This window comes from Lithobates pipiens, unplaced genomic scaffold, assembly GCF_037356315.1.
Source record: "Lithobates pipiens isolate NorthernLeopardFrog02 unplaced genomic scaffold, aLitPip1_a1.2 Scaffold_19, whole genome shotgun sequence".
NCBI classification, from domain to species: domain Eukaryota; kingdom Metazoa; phylum Chordata; class Amphibia; order Anura; family Ranidae; genus Lithobates; species Lithobates pipiens.
The window spans coordinates 275,436,044-275,458,996 of NW_027507764.1; the positions used below are offsets into that span (position 1 = coordinate 275,436,044).

The 22,953-nt window shown below is 45.5% G+C and overlaps 1 protein-coding gene across 3 annotated transcripts in view; it reads left to right on the forward strand.

Moving 5' to 3' along the window:
- Nucleotides 1-22,953, forward strand: part of SLC9A3 (solute carrier family 9 member A3) — a 631,205-nt gene that overhangs the window by 308,767 nt on the left and 299,485 nt on the right. For all 3 annotated transcript variants that reach the window (XM_077491947.1, XM_077491948.1, XM_077491949.1), the window contains exons 2-3: nt 14,260-14,562; nt 20,597-20,757. In XM_077491947.1, the coding sequence (XP_077348073.1) occupies nt 14,260-14,562; nt 20,597-20,757 (464 nt within the window). The remainder of the gene's footprint in view (nt 1-14,259; nt 14,563-20,596; nt 20,758-22,953) is intronic.

Here is a 22,953-nt window from a genome sequence, read left to right on the forward strand (position 1 = left end):
AGTCAGCACAGCACAGGGATGGTGGGAGCCCCTCATAATGAGCATAGCACAGGGATGGTGGGAGCCCCTCATAATATGCACAGCAGAGGTACAGCCCCAGGAGGAAGTCAGCACAGGGATGGTGGGAGCCCCTCATAATAAGCAGCCCCAGGAGGAAGTCAGCACAGCACAGGGATGGTGGGAGCCCCTCATAAAAAGAAGCCCCAGGAGAAATATGACACCGGTCAACCTCTTCAAACAGGAGGGTATGGGCATATAGTACGGTGTGCTTTTTTTGTACAAGGAAGTGAGCCAAATGAAGAAAGAAGGTCTGTGTGCTCGATTAAAAAAATAGTTTATAGACATATACATGGTCTACTGGTCACATGTGTTGAATTCCTCCGAGATCCATGCCTCATTCATTTTTAGAAATGTGAGGCAGTTAACACTGTCGTGAGCTAGGCGAGTACGATTATCGGTCACGATCCCCCCTGCTGCGCTGAACGTCCTTTCGGACAGGACACTGGACGAGGGGCTAGCCAACAGTTCGATTGCAAATTGGGCAAGCTCTGGCCAGAGGTCAAGCCTTCCCACCCAGTAGTCCAGGGGTTCATCACTCCTCAGAGCGTCCACATCGGCCGTTAACCCGATGTAGTCGGACACCTGACGGTCTAGGCGTTCCCTGATGCTGGATCCGGATGACACCTGTCGATGGGTCGGCTGAAAGAATGACCTCATATCAGAAGTCACCAACACATCTTCAAACTGGCCTCTTCTTGCAGGCGCTGTTGGATTGGTAACTGCAACTGCTTCTCTGGGAGTGGGAATTGCTCCTCTGCCAGCGCACGCAAAAGCAGAATGCAGCATTTCTCCAAGCAAGGCCTGGAAGTGCTCCATTCTGACAGCCCTCTGTGACGGCGGTAACATTTCCGCGATTTTGTGTTTGTACCGTGGGTCTAAGTACGTTGCCAGCCAGTACTGGTCCTTGACCCTTATGCTTTTTATACGGGGGTCCCTATTAAAACACTGGAGCATGAAGGCCCCCATTTGCACTAAACTGGAAGCGGTGTGGTGGCCTGGCTCCTGCTCATCATCCAGAATAATGTTGTCCTCTTCATTCTCCTCTCCCCATCCACGCACAACAACAGGGATCCCAGAAAGGTTTAAAGCATGCTCTTCATCCGCCCCGGCACCATCCTCCTCTGACTCCTCTTCAGACTCCTGTTGTTCACTTGTCTCAGATAGAGTAGCCCCCCCTGGGAATTCATCCAGCATTGCGACTTCCTCATCTTCCTGCTCCTCCACAGCTTGATCAATGACACGACGCAATGCACGCTCCATAAAGAAGGCATAAGGTACCATGTCACTGATGGCGCCATGGGTGCGACTGACCAGTTTGGTGATCTCCTCAATGGCCGCAGAAGTCTGCATGCGTCGCGCATGAGCAGCCACTGGCGCGGTGAAAAAAAACCCAGCTCCCCAGAACCTGTTCTGCCGCAGAGTTCATACAGGTAGACGTTAACTGCACGTTTCTGCTGGAGCAGCCTATCAAGCATATAGAAGGTTGAGTTCCATAGCGTCGGGCAATCGCAAATAAGACGTCTAACCGGCAGATTGTGTCGCCGCTGAATGTCAGCAAGGCGAGCCATGGCTTTGTAAGATCTTCTGAAATGGGCCGAGATTTTCCTTGCCTGCCGCAAGATGTCCTGGAACCCAGGGTATTTGACAACGAATCACTGCACGACCAAGTTTAAGACGTGTGCCATGCATGGCACGTGCGTAATTTTGGCCTGTTTCAATGCACTAAACAGATTGGCACCGTTGTCACACACCACTTTACCAACTGTCAAATTGAGCGGTGTTAGCCACTGATCTGCCTGTGAACGCAAAGCTGAAAGGAGTGCTGGGCCAGTGTGGCTCTTGGCTTCCAGGCACAACAGATGCAGCACGGCATGGCAACGTCTCACCCGGCATGTCGAATAGGTTCTGGGGAGCTTGGGCAGCGCAGCGGAAGAGACGCTAGCAGCGGAAAAGGAGGAGTCAGCCGAGGAGGAGAGGGAGGAGGATGGAGTAGGAGGAGGAGGAGGAGAAGAAGAAGAGCCAGGCCTGCATGCAATCCGTGGCGGTAAAACCAAATCTATACGGGTGCCACGGGTTACATGCTTGACGGCCATCAGAAGTTTCACCCAGTGGGCAGTAAAAGTGATATACCTTCCCTGCCCGTGTTTGCTAGACTACGTGTCTGTGGTCAGATGTATCTTGGCACGGACACTGTGTGCCAGAGATACATTCACTTGCCGCTGAACATGGCCATATAGCTCTGGGATGCCCTTCTGTGAGAAATACTTCCTTCCTGGGACCTTCCATTGTGGTGTTCCAATGGCCACAAATTTTCGAAAGGCCTCCGAGTCCACCAGTTTATATGGCAGTAGTTGGCGGGCTATCAGTTCCGACAAGCCAGCCGTCAACCGTTGGGCAAGAGGGTTATCCGGCGTCATCATTTTTTTACGCTCGAACATTAGGCCCATGGAAGCCTGCCTTTTTGCAGAAAAACGTGAGCTTGGCATGATGGAAGGTGGAGTGGAGGACAATTGTGAGGAGAGAGGAGAAGAAGTAGAAGACGAGGCTGGACGGTGAGAGCCTGGAGTGTGGCTTTGTGTGTTCCGTTGCTCCCACTGGGCTCGGTGATGGCAGCTCATGTGCCTTCTTAAGGCGGTTGTCCCTAGGTGAGTGTTGGGCTTACCGCGACTAATGTGTTGACTGCAAAGATTGCAGATGGCAACACTATTGTCAGCAGCGGACACGTTAAAAAAAGCCCACACTGCAGAGCCATGTGGCGGCATCCTGGGAGCGCCAGATGTGACCGTACATGGTCGATGACTCGCTCCTGATACATTAGCAGCCTGCTTTGTCCCTCCTGTGCAATGTAAGTTATTCCTGCTTCTCCTCCCTATCTGGTGGTCCATATCTCCCTCTGAACTCCCCTCCTCTTCCTCTCTTGTGGGCACCCACGTGACATCACTAGACACATCATCATCGACGTCACCTTCCCCACCGCTATAAGTAGAGATCTCTGAGTAGGCAGCAACACCAGGGACCCACATCCTCCTTGGGCTGATCTGGGTACTGTCGTCAGACTGCTGAGTGGCGGTTGTTGCTACCTCCTCTTCCTGATCCAATGCCAAGAGTGGCTGCGCATCAGAAATGTCTTGATATGGATCGGAAAATAATTCCTGTGACTCAAGCGAGAGGTATGTAGTGGTGGTGGTGGTGGTGGTGGTGGTGTTGTTGGTGGTAGTGTCTTTTGGGGGTGCACATAGCAGAGAGTGAAGAAGAGGGTGCAGATCGAGAGGATGAAGAAGATGCAGAAGAGTAAGGCTGAGTGAGCCACTCAACCAATTCTGGTGCTTCCTTTGACGTAATCAGACGCACCTTCTGCAATTTCCCACTTTGGCTCAAGCCTGTTGCTCCTGCCCTACCCCTACCACCCCTGCGGAAGGGCCTGCCTCTTCCTCTGCTTGTAATTTTTTTAATGACCCTGTGACAAAACTCTCAGTCCCTATATTGATAAAGGACTGCTGCAGAATAGGGCAGCAGTCAGCAGTAGTGCACCTCAATCCTATATATTGTGGACCTATACCAGTCCTTAAGGATTAGCAGACTGTACCTCACTCAACCCTATAGACTGTAGTATGCTATACCTTACCAGTCCTTAGAAGGACCTTTGTGGAACTAGTAGGTTTTGATTAGCAGACTTTATCTCACTCAACCCTATATACTGTAGTACACTATACCTTACCAGTCCTTAGAAAGACCTTTGTGGAACTAGTAGGTTGTGATTAGCAGACTGTACCTCAGTCCCTATACTCATAAAGGACTGCTGCAGAATTGGGCAGCAGTCAGCAGTAGTGCACCTCAACCCTATATATTGTGGACCTATACCAGTCCTTAAGGATTAGCAGACTGTACCTCACTCAACCCTATATACTGTAGTACACTATACCTTACCAGTCCTTATAAGGACCTTTGTGGAACTAGTAGGTTGTGATTAGCAGACTGTACCTCAGTCCTTATACTCATAAAGGACTGCTGCAGAATAGGGCAGCAGTCAGCAGTAGTGCACCTCAACCCTATATATTGTGGACCTATACTAGTCCTTAAGGATTAGTAGACTGTACCTCACTCAACCCTATAGACTGTAGTACACTATACCTTACCAGTCCTTATAAGGACCTTTGTGGAACTAGTAGGTTGTGAATGATTAGCAGACTGTACCTCAGTCCCTATACTCATAAAGGACTACTGCAGCAGAAGGGCAGCAGTCAAGTATAATATTCTTTCTATATTTGGAAGAAATAATATTATACGTGTACAAGCCTATTACCATACCAGTCTCGAAAAGAACCTTTGTGGACCTAATAGTAACAGCTACTGATTAAACTTACTGTCCCTCACTGCCACACACAGCTTCCTGTCTGTCCATATTTAAACTGACAAAACACAGGCTGCTGCAACAATAACTTGAATATCACTCAAAACTATATCCTGTACTACTTTACCATACCAGTCCTGAAAAGGACTTTTGTGGACCTAATAGTAACAGCTAATGATGAAACTGACTGTCCCTGCTGCACACAGCGTCCTGTCCCTCTCTCAGCACTGACAAAAGACAGGCTGCTGCAACAATGACTTGAATAGCAGTGCCTCAAACCTATATCCTGAACTACACCTATACCATACCAGTCCTTAAAAGAACTTGTGTGGACCTAATAGCTAGCGATTTGGGTCACTGCAGTCTCTCCCTGCTCCACACAGCAACCTCTCCCTATAGTGACAGTAGAAAGAATGTAAAATGGCCGCCGGATCGGATCTATTTATAAGTTAGGGGGAATGTCCAAGTGTCCATGTGCTGTAATGTCTCAATTGGCTGTCCTGTACCACATGATGGATGTGTCATCATAGGTCAAAGTTCTTTTACACAGTAAACATGGAAGTCCGCCGGGTGAACAGCGGCAATAGTCCGCCGATCGGGCGGCCCGCGAACAGCCGAAATTCGCTGCGAACCGACCGCCGGGCGAACCGTTCGGCCATCCCTAACTGCCACAAACTAAATAACCTGCCTGCTTAATCTATCTCTCTGTACACGCCAACAACACTACACACCGCCTCTATGTAAGCAGCCTTATATAGTGTGGGGCGTGGACTTGAATGAATGAAATACTTGTATAGCGCACAATGCAAACTGAATCGCCTCTAGGCGCTGTGGCGAGTTTTGATCATCTGCTAAAAGAGGAAGGTCTTGAGTTTTTTCCTAAAAGCCAGGTGATTTTCTTCCAGGCGGATGTTGATTGGTAGAGCATTCCATAGCCGAGGCCCTTGGACAGCGAATCTCCGATCCCCCTTGGATTTATACCAGGCTTTGGGCACGAGGAGGAGGTTTTTGTTGGCTGATCGAAGACTGCGGTTTGGTGTCTAACGATTTATTTTCTCCATTAGGTATTGCGGAGCTTCTCTATGCACGCATTTGTGGGTGAGGCAAAGGGTCTTGAACGTGATCTGATTTTTTACGGTTAGCCAATGTAGGCTCCTCAGTGAAGGAGAGATGGATTCCCAGGTTTTTTTTCCTGTTATCAGCCTTGCCGCCGTGTTTTGGATCAGTTGTAATCGCGCAAGTTGATAATGTGGTAATCCTATGTAAAGCGAATTTGTGTAGTCCAGTCGTGAATTAATGATTGTTCCAACTACCACTGCTTTGTCATTCTTTGGGATAAAAGGGATGAGTCTGCGAAGCATGCGCAGCAGATGGTGAGATCCACTGACTACTGCTCCTATTTGCGCATCCATTGACATTTGTGTGTCTAAAATAACCCCGAGACTCTTCGCTTTGGTCTTTGGGGAGATAGTCTGCCCAAAGAAGGTTGGTGGAGACCAGGAGGTTTTGGTTGCGGGCTTATGATTTGGTTGTAAGATAAGAAGCTCTGCCTTTAATTCGTTCAGCTGGAGGGAGTTAGTGGTCATCCAGTGCTCTATTGATTTGAGGCAGTTTTCAAGTTGTTGATCTTTTTTTCCATTGATCCGGAAATAAAGTTGTGTGTCGTCAGCGTAAGAGTGGAGGCAGAGATCTGAGCATCTGATGATTTGAAGGAGTGGGAGAATGTAAATGTTGAAGAGAACGGGTGACAAAGGAGAGCCTTGAGGGACTCTGCAGGTGACTGCCAGAGTTTCGGAGAGGAATTTTCCTAGTTTCACTGTCTGTGACCGATTTCCTAGGAAGGACGTGAACCATTGGAGATCTATGTCTTGGACTCCGGCTACTTCTGTGAGGCGGACGAGTAGAGTCTTGTGATCTACTGTATCAAACGCTGCACTTAGGTCTAGCAGTATGAGGAGACACGGCTCTCCGTCATCTGCTGCTTCGAGGGCGTCGTCCCAAATCTTGGGACCAGGAGTTTGTGAGTATCCAGGTGGAGTTGTAGCTGATGTACTACAGCTTTCTCCATGATCTTAGAAATGGTGTTGAGGCTTGTATTTGGCCTATGGTTATTTGGATCCTGAGGGTCCAGGTTTGGTTTCTTGAGTAGAGGTTTGACGATGCCTTGTTTGAGGATGCTGGGAACAATCCCTTTGTGGAATGATTGGTTTATGAGGTGGGTTATGGTTGGAGCCACGATGTCGGAACATTCTTTCAGTAGTTTTGTGGGGATGATGTCAATAGGTGAGGTACTGTCAAGCAGTTTATTAATGATGTTTTTTGCGGTGTCTACGGTAATTGGGGATAGTGAAAATGTTGGCGGTTGCGGTATGTTGGTGCAGACATCCTCTTTATGTATTTGCTGTCTGAGGTCGGATGTTTTCTTCTGACAGATTGTTTCCCTGATGGTTTTGACTTTATCGATGAAAAAATCCGACAGTTTGTCACAGTAATCCTGGAATTCACTTTCTGGGGGTTCTAGGCACACCGGATTCATTGATTGATTAACCAGTTTAAACAGTTCCCGTGGTTGGTTTGCGGCCCTTGAGATTGTATATGAGAAGTGGTCCTTTTTGGCTTTGAAGACTGCTTTCCGATAATTCTCTGTGAGACCTTTGTAGTTAAAGTAGTTTTTCTCTGTGGTATTTCTTCTCCATGTTCTTTCCGCTCTTCTGCGTTTAGTACGGCGAGGGAGCTATTAAACCATCCAGAGTTTTTCTTCCTAATGAGAGCCCTGCGTTTTGGTGCTACCGAGTCTGCTGATTGCAGCAATGCCCTGTTCAGGGAGTTGAGTGTTTCCACCGTAGAGTGGTTTAAGGTTATTGTAGTTATCTTGTTGAACAGAGTGGATTTGAAGGATTCGGAGTACAGTTTTTTATGCGATCTGGTCCAGTGCGTTGTTGTTACAGGATTCCGTTTTTCGTTGGTGATGTTGGTAGCGATTTTGAATTTGATGGCGTGGTGATCCGTCCATGGCAATGTTATGTTGTCGAGTATGTTGACGTCAATGTTCTGTTTGAAAATGAGGTCCAGGGTGTGTCCTGACCCATGCTTGGGAGCCTTTATCAGTTGCTGGAGACCCAGTTCTTCTAGTTGATTGATGCAGGCAGTTGTGATGGGGTCTTTGGGCTCATTTGCCCAAAGGTTGAAATCTCAGAGTGCCAGGAAATTTTTGAATTTTAGGGTGTGCATTGCGAAGGATTCCGTAAGGGGTGAAAGAAGATTGGACTTTGGTCCTGGTGGTCTGTAGCACAGTAGAATATGAGTGGTGTCATGGGGTGTTGGTTGAAGATGTAGCGTCAGGGTTTCCATAAAAGGCACTGGGTTCTGAGATGATGGTTTAGTGAGATCCAAGTGACCTTTAAAGATCACTGCTAGGCCTCCTCCTTTTTTCCCTATCCAGTGTTCGGTTAGGATCCTGTAGTTTTCCGGCACCAATTCGGTGAGGATGATGCAGTCAGAAGTTAACCAGTTTTCGGTGATGAAGAGGCAGTCTACATTGTTCTCGATGATGAAGTCGTGTACTTCCAGTCTATGTTTGACTGCAGACCTGGCGTTAATCAAGGCGCACTCTAATTGTAGTGGTCGAATAGATGTCTTCCTGTGGTTGGGAGCTGCTTGTCGTCCGGTTTTTAATAGTTGTTCTGTTTGAAGTATTTTTTGTATGGAAGATGGCAATGTGGTGTTGATGTTCCTTAGTCTGTGCAGATCTTCAGCTGAGTATTTGAAGTGGCACATGGTCCCTCTGAGCCATGTTTGGCCAAAGGCACCCTGCTTTTGGCAAATTATGGCTCTCTCAGCTGAGTGTGCTGTGACTGGCCAAAGCATGTAGGTGTCAGAAACCATGAATCAGACCGAGACAGACGTACAATTAAATCACACTTGTTTATTAATAAAAAATAAAAAGGTAAATAGAGTAAGCATAGTCAAAGCATAGCCAGAGTCCAGTAACCAGATCAAGTAGTCAGCCAGTCCAGAGTTCAATAACCAGATCGGGTAATCAGCAATCAAATGGAGCAACAGCAAACAGGATAAGGAGCCAGAAGGGATGTCAGCAAGCCAGTCTTTACGCGGGAGATGGTTTCTTGTGATGTGACCAAGGCGAAGGCAGAGATGAAGTGAGCTGGACAGCTTTAAGTAGGCAGGTCAGATGAGCAAGATCAGGAACAGCTGGGTAACTGTGGAGAGAGATCAGAGCTGGCAATTAGCCGACAGCTAAGCAGCCAGCCCAGAGAAGGAAGGGCTAAGCCAGCCCTGACCGTGCCCCCTCCTCAAAGACCCCTCTCCCTCCGAGGACCTTGAGGGGTCTTTGAGGAGGGGGCTTGAGGGGAAAACATCTATGGAACTTGCGGAGGAGGACAGGGGCATGTACATCCGTGGATGAAAACCAGGAGCGTCCCTCCGGACCGTACTCCTTCCAATGCACCAGGTACTGTATGCGCCCTACGCGAGTCAACAATGGATTGTACCTCATACTCCTCATGGTTCTTAACTTGAATAGGGTGAGGACGTGGCACCAAGGTGGTAAATCTGTTGCAAACCAACGGTTTCAATAAGGAGACATGAAACACATTTGAGATGTGCATACTAGGAGGAAGGTCCAACGTGTAAGCCACTGGGTTAATCCTGCTCCTCTAATGCAGGAATACTCTGTGGAACAAACGAGTCAGGAAACATGGAAGGTTGGAAACCATAATTCGCCATAAATGGAGACAATCGGGAGGCCGAATTCAAGGCACTGTTTGTAATAGGTCTGACCAGTTGTTATGGTGGTCAGAAATATAGCAACCTAGAAATTGCTCCAAGGACTGATTGGCTCGCTCTGCAGCCCCATTAGACTGCGGGTGATACGCAGAAGAGAAAGCAAGCTGGATTCCCAACTGTGCACAAAAGGCTCGCCAAAACCGGGAGACAAACTGACCGCCCCTGTCCGAGACAATCACCTTGGGTAGCCCATGTAAGCGAAAGATCTCCCGAGCAAAAATGCAAGCCAGTTCCTTAGAGGTAGGCAACTTCTTAAGTGGAATACAATGACAGATCTTTGAGAACCGATCAACTACCATAAGGATATAAGTGTTGCCTTGGGAGTTGGGCAACTCCACAATGAAATCCATTGACAGGTGGGTCCAGGGCCTCTCTCCATTAGGTATGGGTTGTAGGAGGCCCACTGGAAGGTGTCGTGGTGTCTTACTCTGAACACAACAGGCAGCTAGAAAAGGCAGTAACATCAGCCCAGGAATGTAACCTGTTCACGATGGAACTCGCACTTCTCCAGTTTACAGTAGAGATTGTTCTCTCTTAGTTTCTGAAGCACACGACAGACATCTGTGTGGTGGCTCTCCAGGGACTTGGAAGATATGAGGATATCATCGAGATAAACCACCACACATAACTGCAACAAATCTCAGAGGACATTGTTAATAAATTCCTGGAAAACTGCCGGGGCGTTACAAAGGCCAAAAGTTATTACCAGGTACTCATAATGGCCTGTTCTGGTATTAAATGCAGTATTCTACTCATCGCCCTCCTTAATGAGCACAAGATTTTATGCCCCTCTCAAGTCAAGCTTTGTGAAAAATGTTGCTCCCTTGAGGCAGTCAAATAACTCTGTAATCAATGGAATCAGGTAGGCATTCTTTATCGTGACATGATTGAGACCCCTATAATCTATACAAGGTCTCAGTTCACCACTCTTCTTCTTCACAAAGAAGAAACCATCACCAGCAGGAGACAAGGATTTGCAGGTGAAACCTCAAGAAAGTGTGTCTGCAACATACTCCTCTATCATACTGACCTTATCCTCCAAGACCAACAAAGGCTAAACCCAGCCACGTGGAGGTATGGCACCAGGTTGAAGGTCAATTGTGCAATCATAAGACCAGTGTGGAGGCAAACTACCAGCTTGACCCTTGTCAAAGACATAGCTAAAATTGAGGTACTCCTCCGGCAGGGAGGAGAGTGATGAGGTGCACAGGACCTTGGATACCTTCAGGAAGCATGTCTGACTGCATTGTGGTGACCAGGAGAGAACCTCAGCACAGAGCCAATCAAAAGAGGGGTTGTGCCTCTGTAACCAAGGATAACCAATAACCAGCAGGAACCTGGGTGAGGAAATAACTTGGAATTGGGTTATATCATGGTGAAGAGCCCCTACGGCCATGGATAATGGAACCGTCTCATGAGTCACATGGGCAGGCTGCAAAGGTCTCCCATCAAGAGCCTCAATAGCAAGTGGAGTGTCACGCAGCTGCAGCGGAATTGAGTGCTGCTAAACAAATGCAGCATCAATGAACAGGCCTGCAGCCACAGAGTCAATTAGAGCCTGTATCACGATGGACGACTCAGCCCAAGAAAGGGTGACCGAAACCAGGGGCTTATCCTTCTGGATAACTGGGGACGAAACAACGCCACCTAATGTCTGTCCATGACAGGACCTCAAGGTTCGGGCGTTCCCTGGACGGGTAGGACAAGACTTCAGAAAGTGGATAACTGGGGACGAAACAACGCCACCTAAGGTCTGTCCATGACAGGACCTCAATGTTTGGGCGTTCCCTGGACGGGTAGGATAAGACTTCAGAAAGTGGATAACTGGGGACGAAACAACGCCACCTAAGGTCTGTCCATGACAGGACCTCAAGGTTCGGGCGTTCCCTGGACGGGTAGGACAAGACTTCAGAAAGTGACCTGCCTGGCCACAATAAAGGCACAATCTCTCCCTCCTCCTAAAGGCTCTCTCTTCCACAGAGAGACGCATGAAGCCCAAGTGCATGGGTTCATCTTCACTGACCAACTCGGTACCAGGAGGCATGGGAGGTGAGGGAGGCACAGGTGAGACTGCAAAGCTCGGAGGCAAACGTACAGGAGGCTTCTGCAAGCGCTCCTTAAAAGAAAGTCTTTCTCTGAGTCTGGAGTCAATGAGGATAGCAAACAAGATCAAGCTCTCCAGCTCAGTGGGTATATCTCGGGCTGCTATCTCATCCTTGATGGAATCCGAGAGACCATGAGAAAAAGCAGCCACGAGGGCCTCATTGTTCCAAGCAACCTCTGCTGCCAGAGTACGTAATTCAATGGCATAGACGGCAACAGTTCTTGTACCCTGTTTGATGGACATGAGGCACTTGGCAGCAGAAGTGGAGCATGCGAGAATGTCAAATACCCTTTTAAAGGAGGCCGCAAACTCAGGGTAACTCAAGATAACAGGTTTTTGCTTCTCCCATAGAGGGTTAGCCCAGGCCAAGGCTCTCTCAGAAAGCAAAGATATCACGAAACCTACTTTGCTTCTGTCCGTGGGAAATGCCTGGGGAAGCATCTCGAAGTATATCTCAACCTGATTGAGAAACCCTCTGCATTGAACTGGGTTGCCCCCAAATTGCTGGGGAAGCGCAGCGGAACCAGACATACCTCTTATAGAGGTAATACTCAAGGCGGGTGCCTGCACAGAGACTGGCGCATCAGCAGGGATGGCCTGCGACTCAGGTTGTACTGGAGCAGCCACAGTGGGGGTTCCAGGTTAGCCGTCCAACTCAGGACAGAACAAATATTTCTGCGATGGGCTACAGGAGGGAGGGAGTGTTCCTGCAGGTATCATTTTACAATGCGCCGGTAGGGAAGTGGTTAAAATCCATACCAGACCCAAAGGGTCCCCCCCCCACATAGTTTTTCCATTTCCATTTTTTTTATTTTAACAATTTATTTGTTTAAATTTTAGCTCTCAACGGGGAAGCCTTAACAACCTATTGACTGTGCGCTCGGTGGGCGAACATCCCACTAAGTGTCCAGAAAGTTTGGGTGTTAGGTGAGGCCCAAACCCTTTGCCCATCCCTAGTGGTACCTGAACATTGTAACTCCTCACAGTTACTCTTGCTGGGCACACAAATGGGTCCTGCTGTTAAAAATTCGATTTTTTTTTTTAAATTACATGCACTTGTCAAACAGGTGCAGAAAAATTCTTCTGCATGCTGTGGCTCAATAACACGCAAAATAAGGGACAGCAATTATGGAAAAATCCCTTTATTTTTTGATACCACTGTTGTGCTGACGCAGAAGGAATAGCCCCTGCGACACAGAAGGGGAAGTACTAATAATGCAGCAATATAACCTGATACTGCAAAAAATAAAATAAAATTAAGGGAGAAATAGAAAAATGATTAAGGAAAAAAATATGTGATAAGTGATGACACAGAAGTGCCTAATCTCCACTAATACACACTACATACAGCTGCCGTGTAAGCAGCCTTATATAGTGTGGGGCATGGACTTAGCCCCTGAGCCATGATTGGCCAAAGGCACCCTGCCTTTTGCTAATCGTGACTTTCACAGTACATCAGGCTGTGATTGGCCAAAGCATACAGGTCAGGTACATGCTTTGGCCAATCAGCAGCAATCAATGCACTGCGAGATCGAAGTTCATTATGGGGAGCTCAGCAGCAGGCAAACCTCCCAGGAGCACCCCATTTGTTAGTTTGTTCAGCGAACAAATGAACACCCAATGTTCGAACATCAGGCTCATCTTTAGTAAACAACATGTTAAAACTTTCATCCAATTAAAACAAACCCAACAAATGATTTGATATTTGCATTTCAGCTCACGTCATACTTTTGTAATTTAGACCCGGGTTCCCCTCATTTTACCTCGTGTGTAACATCATTATTTCAGGCCCTGCTTAGTTTTTCAAATTTGCGTTGATAAAGTTTGTACATACATCATTTTTCACTTAGACCCCTTTCACACTAAGGAAGCTTTCAGACATTTTAGCACTAGAAATAGCACCTGTAAAGCGCCTGAAAACTGCCTCCCTTTCTCTGCAATGAGTGCTTTCACACCCGGCCGCTGCACTTGCGGGATGTTAGAAAAATTCCTGCCAGTGGGATATTTGGGAGGTTTGGGAGTACTGTATACAGTGCTCCCAAATGCCCCTGCCGGTTGCAATGAAAAGCAATTCGGAAGCGGGGGGGGGGGGGTTTAACCATTTTTTGGGGTTTAAAATCATCCTGCTAGTGGCCAAAAAGCGCTGCTTAAACAGCGGTAAAGCATTGCTTTACCGCGAGCGCACGGGTGGCCCCAGTGTGAAAGGGGTCTTATTGTCATACTGAGTGGAAATGCTGACATGACCTTGTTTGCCCTCTCCTAGTTTAGTGATATGGTTCCTTGTTTTCTTGCCTTAATGTTTAAAGGCTGTTAACATGATTCTGTAATAGGCAATATAGAAACATGGACTCCCAAGCCATCCCGGGAGAAGACAGACACCGGGATAAGACAGTTATTATCACTAACAGCTGCTAGCGATAACCGCAAGAGAATCCGACCATACACAGTTCGATCCTAGGTGGGTTCATAAGGAACCGGCCGAGATTTGGACTGTTAACAGGCAGGCTTGATTGATTGATCAACTTGGGTACAACAAGCCTGCCTGTTAACAGTCCAAATCTCAGCCGGTTCCTTATGAACCAGCCTAGGATCGAACTGTGTATGGCCGGCCTAAGTACATATCTTTCTCTTTAGTTTATTGAACCTTGACATATCTGTATATTTTTGCATATACTCTCTGCTTGATAAACTGTATCTCTATAAACCTTAAATAAAAATGTATATCAAAAGTAAGGTCCTGTAGACAGTTTACTATAGCAGGGTTCAAACAGCATTGTAAGTCACATTTAACTTTTTCCTTATAGTCCCAAGTTATGTTCTATGATTTTTTTTTTTTCTTCTCATAATTGAATACCGACTTTAACATTATTTTTAAAATTGGATTAACATATTCACATCATTTGGAATTGCCCTGAAATAGCTTTTTTTTTTCTCTTTACAGGTTTTCACATATCGCATAAAGTGACTTCAATTGTGCCAGAGAGCTGTCTTTTGATTGTGCTTGGTCTGCTTCTAGGTGGAATAGTATGGGCTGCAGATCACATTGCTTCCTTTACAATGACACCAACAGTATTTTTCTTTTACCTATTGCCACCTATTGTACTAGATGCTGGATACTTCATGCCAAACAGACTATTCTTTGGAAATCTTGGAACTATCCTTCTTTATGCTGTAATAGGGACAGTCTGGAATGCTGCTACAACTGGACTATCACTTTATGGTGTTTACCTTACAGGAATAATGGGTAAGCTGATTTTTATTTTCTATCTTTTTAATTAAAGCAAAGGGTTTTCAGTCAGCAGAGGACTGCTGGCTGAAGTTAAAGTGTAACTAAAACCACATCATAAACTATCAGTAAATCCTGTATTACATGCTGTTCATACTCACTCATTCACTATGCAATTGCCTTTTCTGTATCCTGTAAAAAAAACTGGTTAATCCTGCTGTTCTCTATCTCCCACTTCTGTCCAAGCTCTCAATTCAGGTAGGGACTTTGCAGAGCAGTGTTGGCAGCTCTGCACATGCTCCGTTTTCAGGGAGTTTTTTTAACAATGAATATTTCCTCACATCTGAGCAGCTCATGTGACTACAGAGTCACACATGTGGGTGTATTGACAGTAAATGACAGCCAGCTCCCTCCCTCCATGCCCACTAACCAGCTAATCATAACGGAGGCAGGAAATTACATGTAGATTAATGGAGGCTTCACTTCCCTCTTATTCTAGAACACAGGCTGGAGGGGCATCACACAGCCTGTGACTGGCAGAAATAATAAAGATTTTTATTTCAAATATACTGTATATTTGTAAGACAATTTTTAAAACAGTTTATTGATTGTAGTGATTCTAGCCAAGAGACTTGATGATCCCTGACGATAAAACTGGCATCGCTCACCTCATGTGAACAATGGCGCCACCAATAATATTAGCTCCTTATCAGCTCTAATTGATCCCCTATTTCAGGGGATCAACCAACGCCTTTGGCTTATACCCAGCCTGGCCCTTTCTCCTAATAGAATCCTTCTCCTAGTCCCGGGCGTCACTCACTCATATGGATGGATGGATATATGTAAAAAATGCATGCTTGACTTGTACAATATATGGATGGCACCCACAGGTTTGAAGCCAGGCAGGGCATCATTTCCTCTGTTTAGTGGTGATGCCAGTGACCTCCAGCCATAGCACGCAGAGGATGGACTGGCATACGAAAATGTCATTATCCTCCGTCACTCAAGAAGAGACAAGTGCACAGTACACTGCAGCTGCCAGAGTGGCTTGTTCTGCCTCCTTGTCCACAGCTACTACTGACATAGCCCCAGCATCAGGCATGGAAGAGTCAGCTGAGTTATTGGAACACAGCATCAGCCACTTGCCCCTTGATGATGCACAGCCATTACTTGATTCAGATCTTGGTTCTGAGGTTGTGGATGGTAGGAACATGAGTCTACAGAGAGAGGAGAACACTGGTAAACAACAGATTGGCAGTCATGTTCCCCCAGCTGCAGTATATTGCCAAGTTATCTCCAGTAATAATGAGGATGGAGGGGATGATGATGAGGATGAGGTCACTGATGTGATTTGGGTGCCGGATAGAGAGGAGGAGGAAAGTGAGGATGAGGCACAACCCCAAAGAGGCAGCCATAATGAAAAAGTAGAGAGAAACCAATATATTCCATCAGATTGTGGAGTTGTTATCTCCCGGTCTACTTTTTTTTTAGCACATGTGCAGCCGATCGCACTGTTGCAATTTGCAAACTTTGCCTCAAACACATCAAGCGTTTACCACGCAACAGCCATTTGGGTACCACATGCTTGACAAGGCATTCCCACTACTCAGCCCATTGGCAAGAGCACCTGAAATACACACAAAAGGGATGCAATTCTGCTCCTCCTTACTCCTGACTTTTCTGGTCTACCCCTGCTATACCTCATGACCTCTCAACAGCCTCCACTGACAGGGATAATGGTATAGTGCAGAATGCCCCAGGTCCTTGCAGCATGTCTGCCAGCAGTGGCGAAGCTAGACATTCTTTCACTCGGGGCAAAGACTTCGTTTGGCGCCTCCCCCAAACCCTCCCACCCAAACAGGATGATGTTAGTAGGCTCGAGGTTGGAGATAGTAGGGCAGTGGGTTTTTCCATTTATTTTTAATTATTATTTACAATTTTAATAATTTTTTTTACAATATTATTTTTTATATTTTTTTAGAAGCCCTGTTGGGGGGCTTTGGTGCAATATTAGGGGTCTAAAAAGACCTCTGATTACTCACTTTTGAGACTAGAAAGGAAATGAGGACAGATTTCCTAGTGCCTTTCTCTGCAGCTTAAGAGGCATCAGTCAGGTATGATACATACAGTACATACTATAGTTAAATTGTTTCAAGCTGGAACAATGTAACTACATATAATATATCACTAATTCTGCCACCCCTGCCCCCCCTAGTTTCGGCCCTGTCTGCCAGTAGCACATCACCATCTGTAGACTACAGCAGGCAATTTTCTCTGCTGCCAAAGTCACTGCCATCCACATGCCCAACATCCAAATTCAAGCTTGTCAAAACTACTGGCTTCACAATTCCTGTCTTTTCATCTGGTGTATTTTGCCTCCTTCCGTGAATTTGCAGAATGTACTGTAGCACAATGGCAGGTTCCCAGTTGCAATGCAATGTTGTGGCATCCTTGGGCAAGGCAGTCGGCCACAAAGGGCCACATTACTGCTGACACGTGTTCCAGCAAGCATGGTCAGGGACTATATATTTTGTTCACAGCACACTGGGCAACTCGGAAGGATGCAGGACAGGGCTCAGTGCTACAGCTTGTTGTGCTGCCATGTCTCCATGTTCTTCCTCCGATCATCTGCTTCTTGCTCCGGTGTTCTTGTCCAGCATCTTCCTCCACAGCGTCTTCATCCCTGCTTTGTTCTTGGACTGCTCCGCATTAATGGGAGGCTCCCCCTGTGTGACACTTCTCTTCTTCTGACACTTCTATAACGGATCTGTGCATCATAGGGGGGCGGGTCACCGGGTGGCCACGCCCTTCGTTATATAAGAACTGTCAGAAGAAGAGAAGAGTCACACAGTGGGAGCCTCCCCCTTCTTAAAGGGGCTTCCAGATTCCGATAAGCCCCCCCGCAGACCCCCACATCCACCGGGCAAGGGTTGTGAGGATGAGGCCCTAGGACCAGGTGCTTTGGGGGGCTACCCCAAAGCACCCTCCCAATGTTGAGGGCATGTGGCCTGGTTATGGTTCAGGAGAGGGGGCGCTCTCTCATTCCCCCTCTTATCCTGTGGCCTGCCAGGTTGCGTGCTCGGATAAGGGTCTGGTTTGGATTTTGAGGGGGAACCCCACGCCATGTTTTTTATTTTGGCGTGGGGTTCCCCTTAATATCCATACCAGATCTAAGGGCCTGGTATGCTCTTGGAGGGGAACCCTTGCCAGTTTTTTATTTAAAATTAAAGTCACCTGGTCTGGGGGCGACTTAAAGTCATGTTGTAAATCGCCCCAAGTCGTGTTGAAGTTGCCCCAAGTTGCGCTGTGATTCATACTCAAGTCATGTCCAAGTTGCCTCCCAAAGTCACGCTGGAAGTCGTGTTGCCCCTGTGTGAATGGACTCTTAATGATACGGCATGCGCTATTATCAATGGCAAATTATTATTGCTGTTGCGCATATGAGTGCACCGGTTCACACGCTCAATTAATGATTTATCCGGAGCACCAATTAAGGTATGAACCAGCGCAGCGCATTCATCTTAGTAAATGACCCCCAATATTGTGTAATTTTTGCTATAATAAATATCCCCATTTAAAAAAAAATGCAATTTTTTTATTATATATATATTCTTCTACATATTTTGGTAAAAAAAAAAACGCAATAAGCGTATAGTGATTGGTTTGCGCAAACGTTATAGCGTCTACAAAATAGGGGATAGATTTATAGTTTTTTATTAGTAATTTTTGTTTCTAATAGTAATGGCGGTGATCTGCAATTTTTATCGGGACTGCAACATCATAGTGGACACATCAGACACTTTTGACACATTTTTGGGACCACTGGCATTTATACAGCGATCAATGCTATAAAAATGCACTGATAAAATGTCACTAGCAGAGAAGGGGTTAACACTAGGGGGCGCTCAAAGGGTTAACTGTTTTCCTTGCTACGTGTTTCTAACTGGAGGGGGAGAGGACTCACTAGAGGAAGTGACAGATTGTGGTTCCTAGATATTAGCAACACACAATCTGTGACTCCTCACAGAGCAGAACAGGGATTTGTGTGTTTACACACACACACTTCCGTGTTCTGCCTCTCATGCCCGCGATCGCTCGTGGCCAGTGGTCATCATGACTGCATTGGCACCCCTGCAGTGCAGCGGGCTTGTGATTGCATGATCATGCCGACCTGCCGCAGTAAAATGATGGCGGCTAGTCGGCAAGCGGTTGAATAATGACAGATACAGATAACAAATGTAATAGTAACAGAAAATATAACAACAATACTTGGCTAAAGATGCTGTTTCGCCTCGGAGTCCTGCCTGCTTTTCATAAGGCTTGGTACAGATGATCACATGCATGCATGATAGCAAGCTCTGATACATAGTTGCATAGTAAGTAAGGATGAATAAAGACACCAGTCCATCCAGTTCAACCTGAGTGAGTGTCTACAGTTGTCCCTATCCCTGTACATTGCACACTCACATCTGTCCCTACCCTCAAGGTGCCCACAATCCAAGGTCCCCATTCATATGCTAGGGACAATTGTGGACAGAAGTCAATTAACCTACCAGCATGTCTTTGGAGTGTGGGAGGAAACCCATGCAGGCACAGGGAGAACATGCAAACTCCAGGCAGGTAGTGTTGTGGTTGTGATTCAAGCCAATGACCCTTTTTACTGCAAGGCGAGAGTGCTAACCACTACACCACTGTGCCGCCTGATATGAAACAATTATTACAAGTAATTATTACAAGTTATTACAAGTTCTAGCTGTACCATATGCAGGGTTGGCAAAAAATATGGTAACACTGTGTACATGATTTGCAGATGTCAAAGTGACCAAATGTTTCATGTTGAAAGCGGAAATTATGTAACATTTTTTGGCATCCACTGTGTGATGAGACACCTAGCTAACAGGTGTGATGGCTCACTTTCTTCATTCACTGCGTACACTGCTAGTAGTAATACAGAGTCATATAAGAGCTTACTGAGTTTCAAAGAGGGCCCATTGTTGGTGCCCGCTTAGCTGGTGTCTCTGTGAATGAAGTTGCTTATTTATTGTGGCGTTGCAAGGTACAGTATCAAAGGTTATGTACTTATATACAGTTTCTGGGAAACCGTCATCTGATAAGCACAAGCATGGTTGACATGGTCAACTGAGCGAAAGAGACAAAAGGACATTGGAATAAGAAAACAAATGCTTCAAAAGTGACTGCAGAGCTCAATCTCAGTCTTCCAAAGCCCATGTCCACAAAAACTTTGCAAAGGGAACTCCATAAGCAAAACATTCACGGGTGAGCTGCAATTGCCAAACCACTAGTGATCGATATTAATGCTCAGAGGAGGAGAGAGTGGCACAACACCCATAAATCGTGGACAATAGATCAATGGAAGACTAGATCAAATAGATCTAATAGAAATAGATCAATCGAGCATCCCACTGTTCCCAACCACCGGACGTGTTTATTGTAAAGAACACCGTCCCAAGATAACGGTCTTGTGCCAACGGTAATGTAAGGTGGTGGCGAAATCATGGTTTGGACAGCTAGATCTTTGTATTCTACAGGCCCCATCATCACCTTGAAAGGTAGAGTTACTACCAGCTAATATGTAAAAATTTTGACTGACCGTGTGCACCCATATTGCAGACATTATTTCCCGAAGACAGCACTATTTACCAAGACCATAAAAATCCAATTCACACAGCTGGTGTCAAATTGTGGTTTGATGCAGATGAAGTCTTGCACCTTCCCTGGCCGCTGCAGTTTGTGGACCTAAAACGAATTCCAAACTAGATCCTAATCCACCATCCTGTTCCACCCAACATCCCTTCCGTGGGAGAAATAGGATGGTGGAAACACAACTGTGAAGAATAATAGTAAAGGCTGTCCTCGCAACACCTTTAACTAATCATAAAGAGAACATATGTTATATGTTATTAATATATTACACAGGTTTTATATAGTGCCAACAGTTTGCGCAGCGCTTTACAACATGAGGGCAATATGTCATATGTTCTATATGAAAAACAGACCTATTATTAAAATAAAACCTTTTTTTTTTCTAAAGGCGATTTACAGATTGGTGTTTTGGAGTTCCTCCTTTTTGGAAGCCTCATTGCTGCAGTGGACCCAGTTGCTGTTCTAGCCGTATTTGAGGAAGTTCATGTCAATGATGTCTTATTTATCATTGTTTTTGGAGAATCTCTTCTGAATGATGCAGTTACAGTGGTAAGACCTTAATATGTCATATTTATTGGAACCCCGGTTTCATGCACCCTGAAAGTTCTGGTTTTAATGTTCTCATTTTTAAATGTCTTTAAACTCATGATAAATGGTCTATTTTCTTTCTCAACAAGGATATCAAATGCCTATATTGTGTAAAATGTACTGGTCATATAAAGACTCAAATTATTTTCTTAAAAGGTTTCAAATTGAACATTGCTGCTTGTTTACAGACATGTGCACACTGAAATATTTCATTTCAGAATTTCGTTTTCGTCCGAAAAATAAATTTATTTAGTTACTCCCGAAATTAGTTTTTATTCATTTTGTTTCGTTAAAAAATGCATTTGTCTGAAAATCCAAAATAATTAAAGTTGAATCTGTCATTGAAGGCTTATGATGTCTGTCGAATGTTCTAAGAAGAACTGGATGGACTTGTGTCTTTTTTCAACCTGACTAACTATGTAACTATGACAGAGCAGCTAAACTGTACGACGCCACAATCATACGATTCCAGTCGAATGTTCCGCCTACAAGCTATAGTAGAATTCTAATGTTGTATGACACTAGTAATAATTATATTTATTAATTATTGTTACTAGTCAACCAACATTAGAATTCTTCTATAGCCTATGGGCAGAGCATTTGACCATAAATGTCTGCTCGCGCCAACTGCTTTGTCAAATCTTTATGTCGAATAATCTTGGACTAATAGAGTTAGGTTAGGCACATTCAAGCTTTTTGGCTACTGTCTCTATAACGTTGAATCTTTCCTCTCTATGTCAAATCTTTTCTCTATGTTGAATCTTTTCTCTCTATGTAGAATATTCTTGGACTAATAGAGCTAAGGTTAGGCACATTCCACCAAAGGTTCAATGGACACAGATCACTATTGTTAGCGTCATGTTGAATCTCCTATCTATATTGAACTGTTGTCACAACGAAAATGAAAATAAAGCATTTGTTTATGTCGGATCTTTTGGTTTTCAGATTCTGAACGCTCGTTATCGTTTGTTAAAATGATAATGAAAATACCCTAAATTCGGACGAAAATGCATTCGGACGAAAACGAATGCACATGTCTACTTGTTTATGGAAAATTAAAAGCAGTTTTACCTATTTAAAAAGCTAATATCCATGGTGGTGATAGAAGTCACAATAATTCAATGCAGAAAAGTTTTAGCATATGAACATTAATTGAACACATTATTATATAGATTTATTTATTTATTTGAATATAACTTGATATCACTGGATATTTCATACGATGGATTAACCACTTGCTGACCGCCTCGTGCTGATCTACGCCAGCAGAATGGCACGGGTGCGCAAATGATGTACCCATCCATCACTCCATCATTGTCGGCTAGTGGGCGCATGCACGTGGACTCGATGTCCGCCAGTGGCACAGAGAGCCAGAACAGGGAGATGCCTATTTAACCAGTTCCCGACCAGCGCACACCGATGTATGTCAGCAAAATGGCACGGGCAGGCATATTGGCGTACAGGTACATCCAATCTTTAATGCCACCCTGCCATCGCAGGCGCGCCGCTGCCGGCGCGCTCGCGTGCTGGTCGGGACCCCCGTGAGTCCGGACTCGGTCACCGCGGGCATACCCGCGATCGTCTTACGGGGCGGCTGAACGAGGGAATGCCGTTGTAAACAGCATTTCCCCGTTCTGCCTAGCAACCAGTGACACTTATCTCTGCTCCGTGTGATTGAAGCAGAGATCATTGTTTACTAAATTAAAGCCCAGCCCCCACAGTTAGTAACACACCCCTAGGAACACTTAACCCCTACACTGCCACCCACTGGTTAACCCCTTCACTGCCAGTGTCATTTACACAGGAATCACTGCATTTATATAGTAGTGATTGCTGTATAAATGACAATGGTCTCAAAAATGTCCGATGTGTCCACCATAATGTCGCAGTCACAATAAAAATCGCTGATCGCCACCATAACTAGTAGAAATTTTTATTTTTATAAAAATGCCATAAAACTATCCCCTATTTTGTAAATGCTATAACATTTGCGCACACCAATCAATAATCGCTTATTGCGATTTTTTTTTACCAAAAATATGTAGAAGAATACGTATTGGCCTAAACTGACGGAAAAAAATGTTTTTTTATATATTTTTGGGGGATATTTATTATAACAAAAAGTAAAAAATAATATGTTTTTTTCAAAATTGTCAC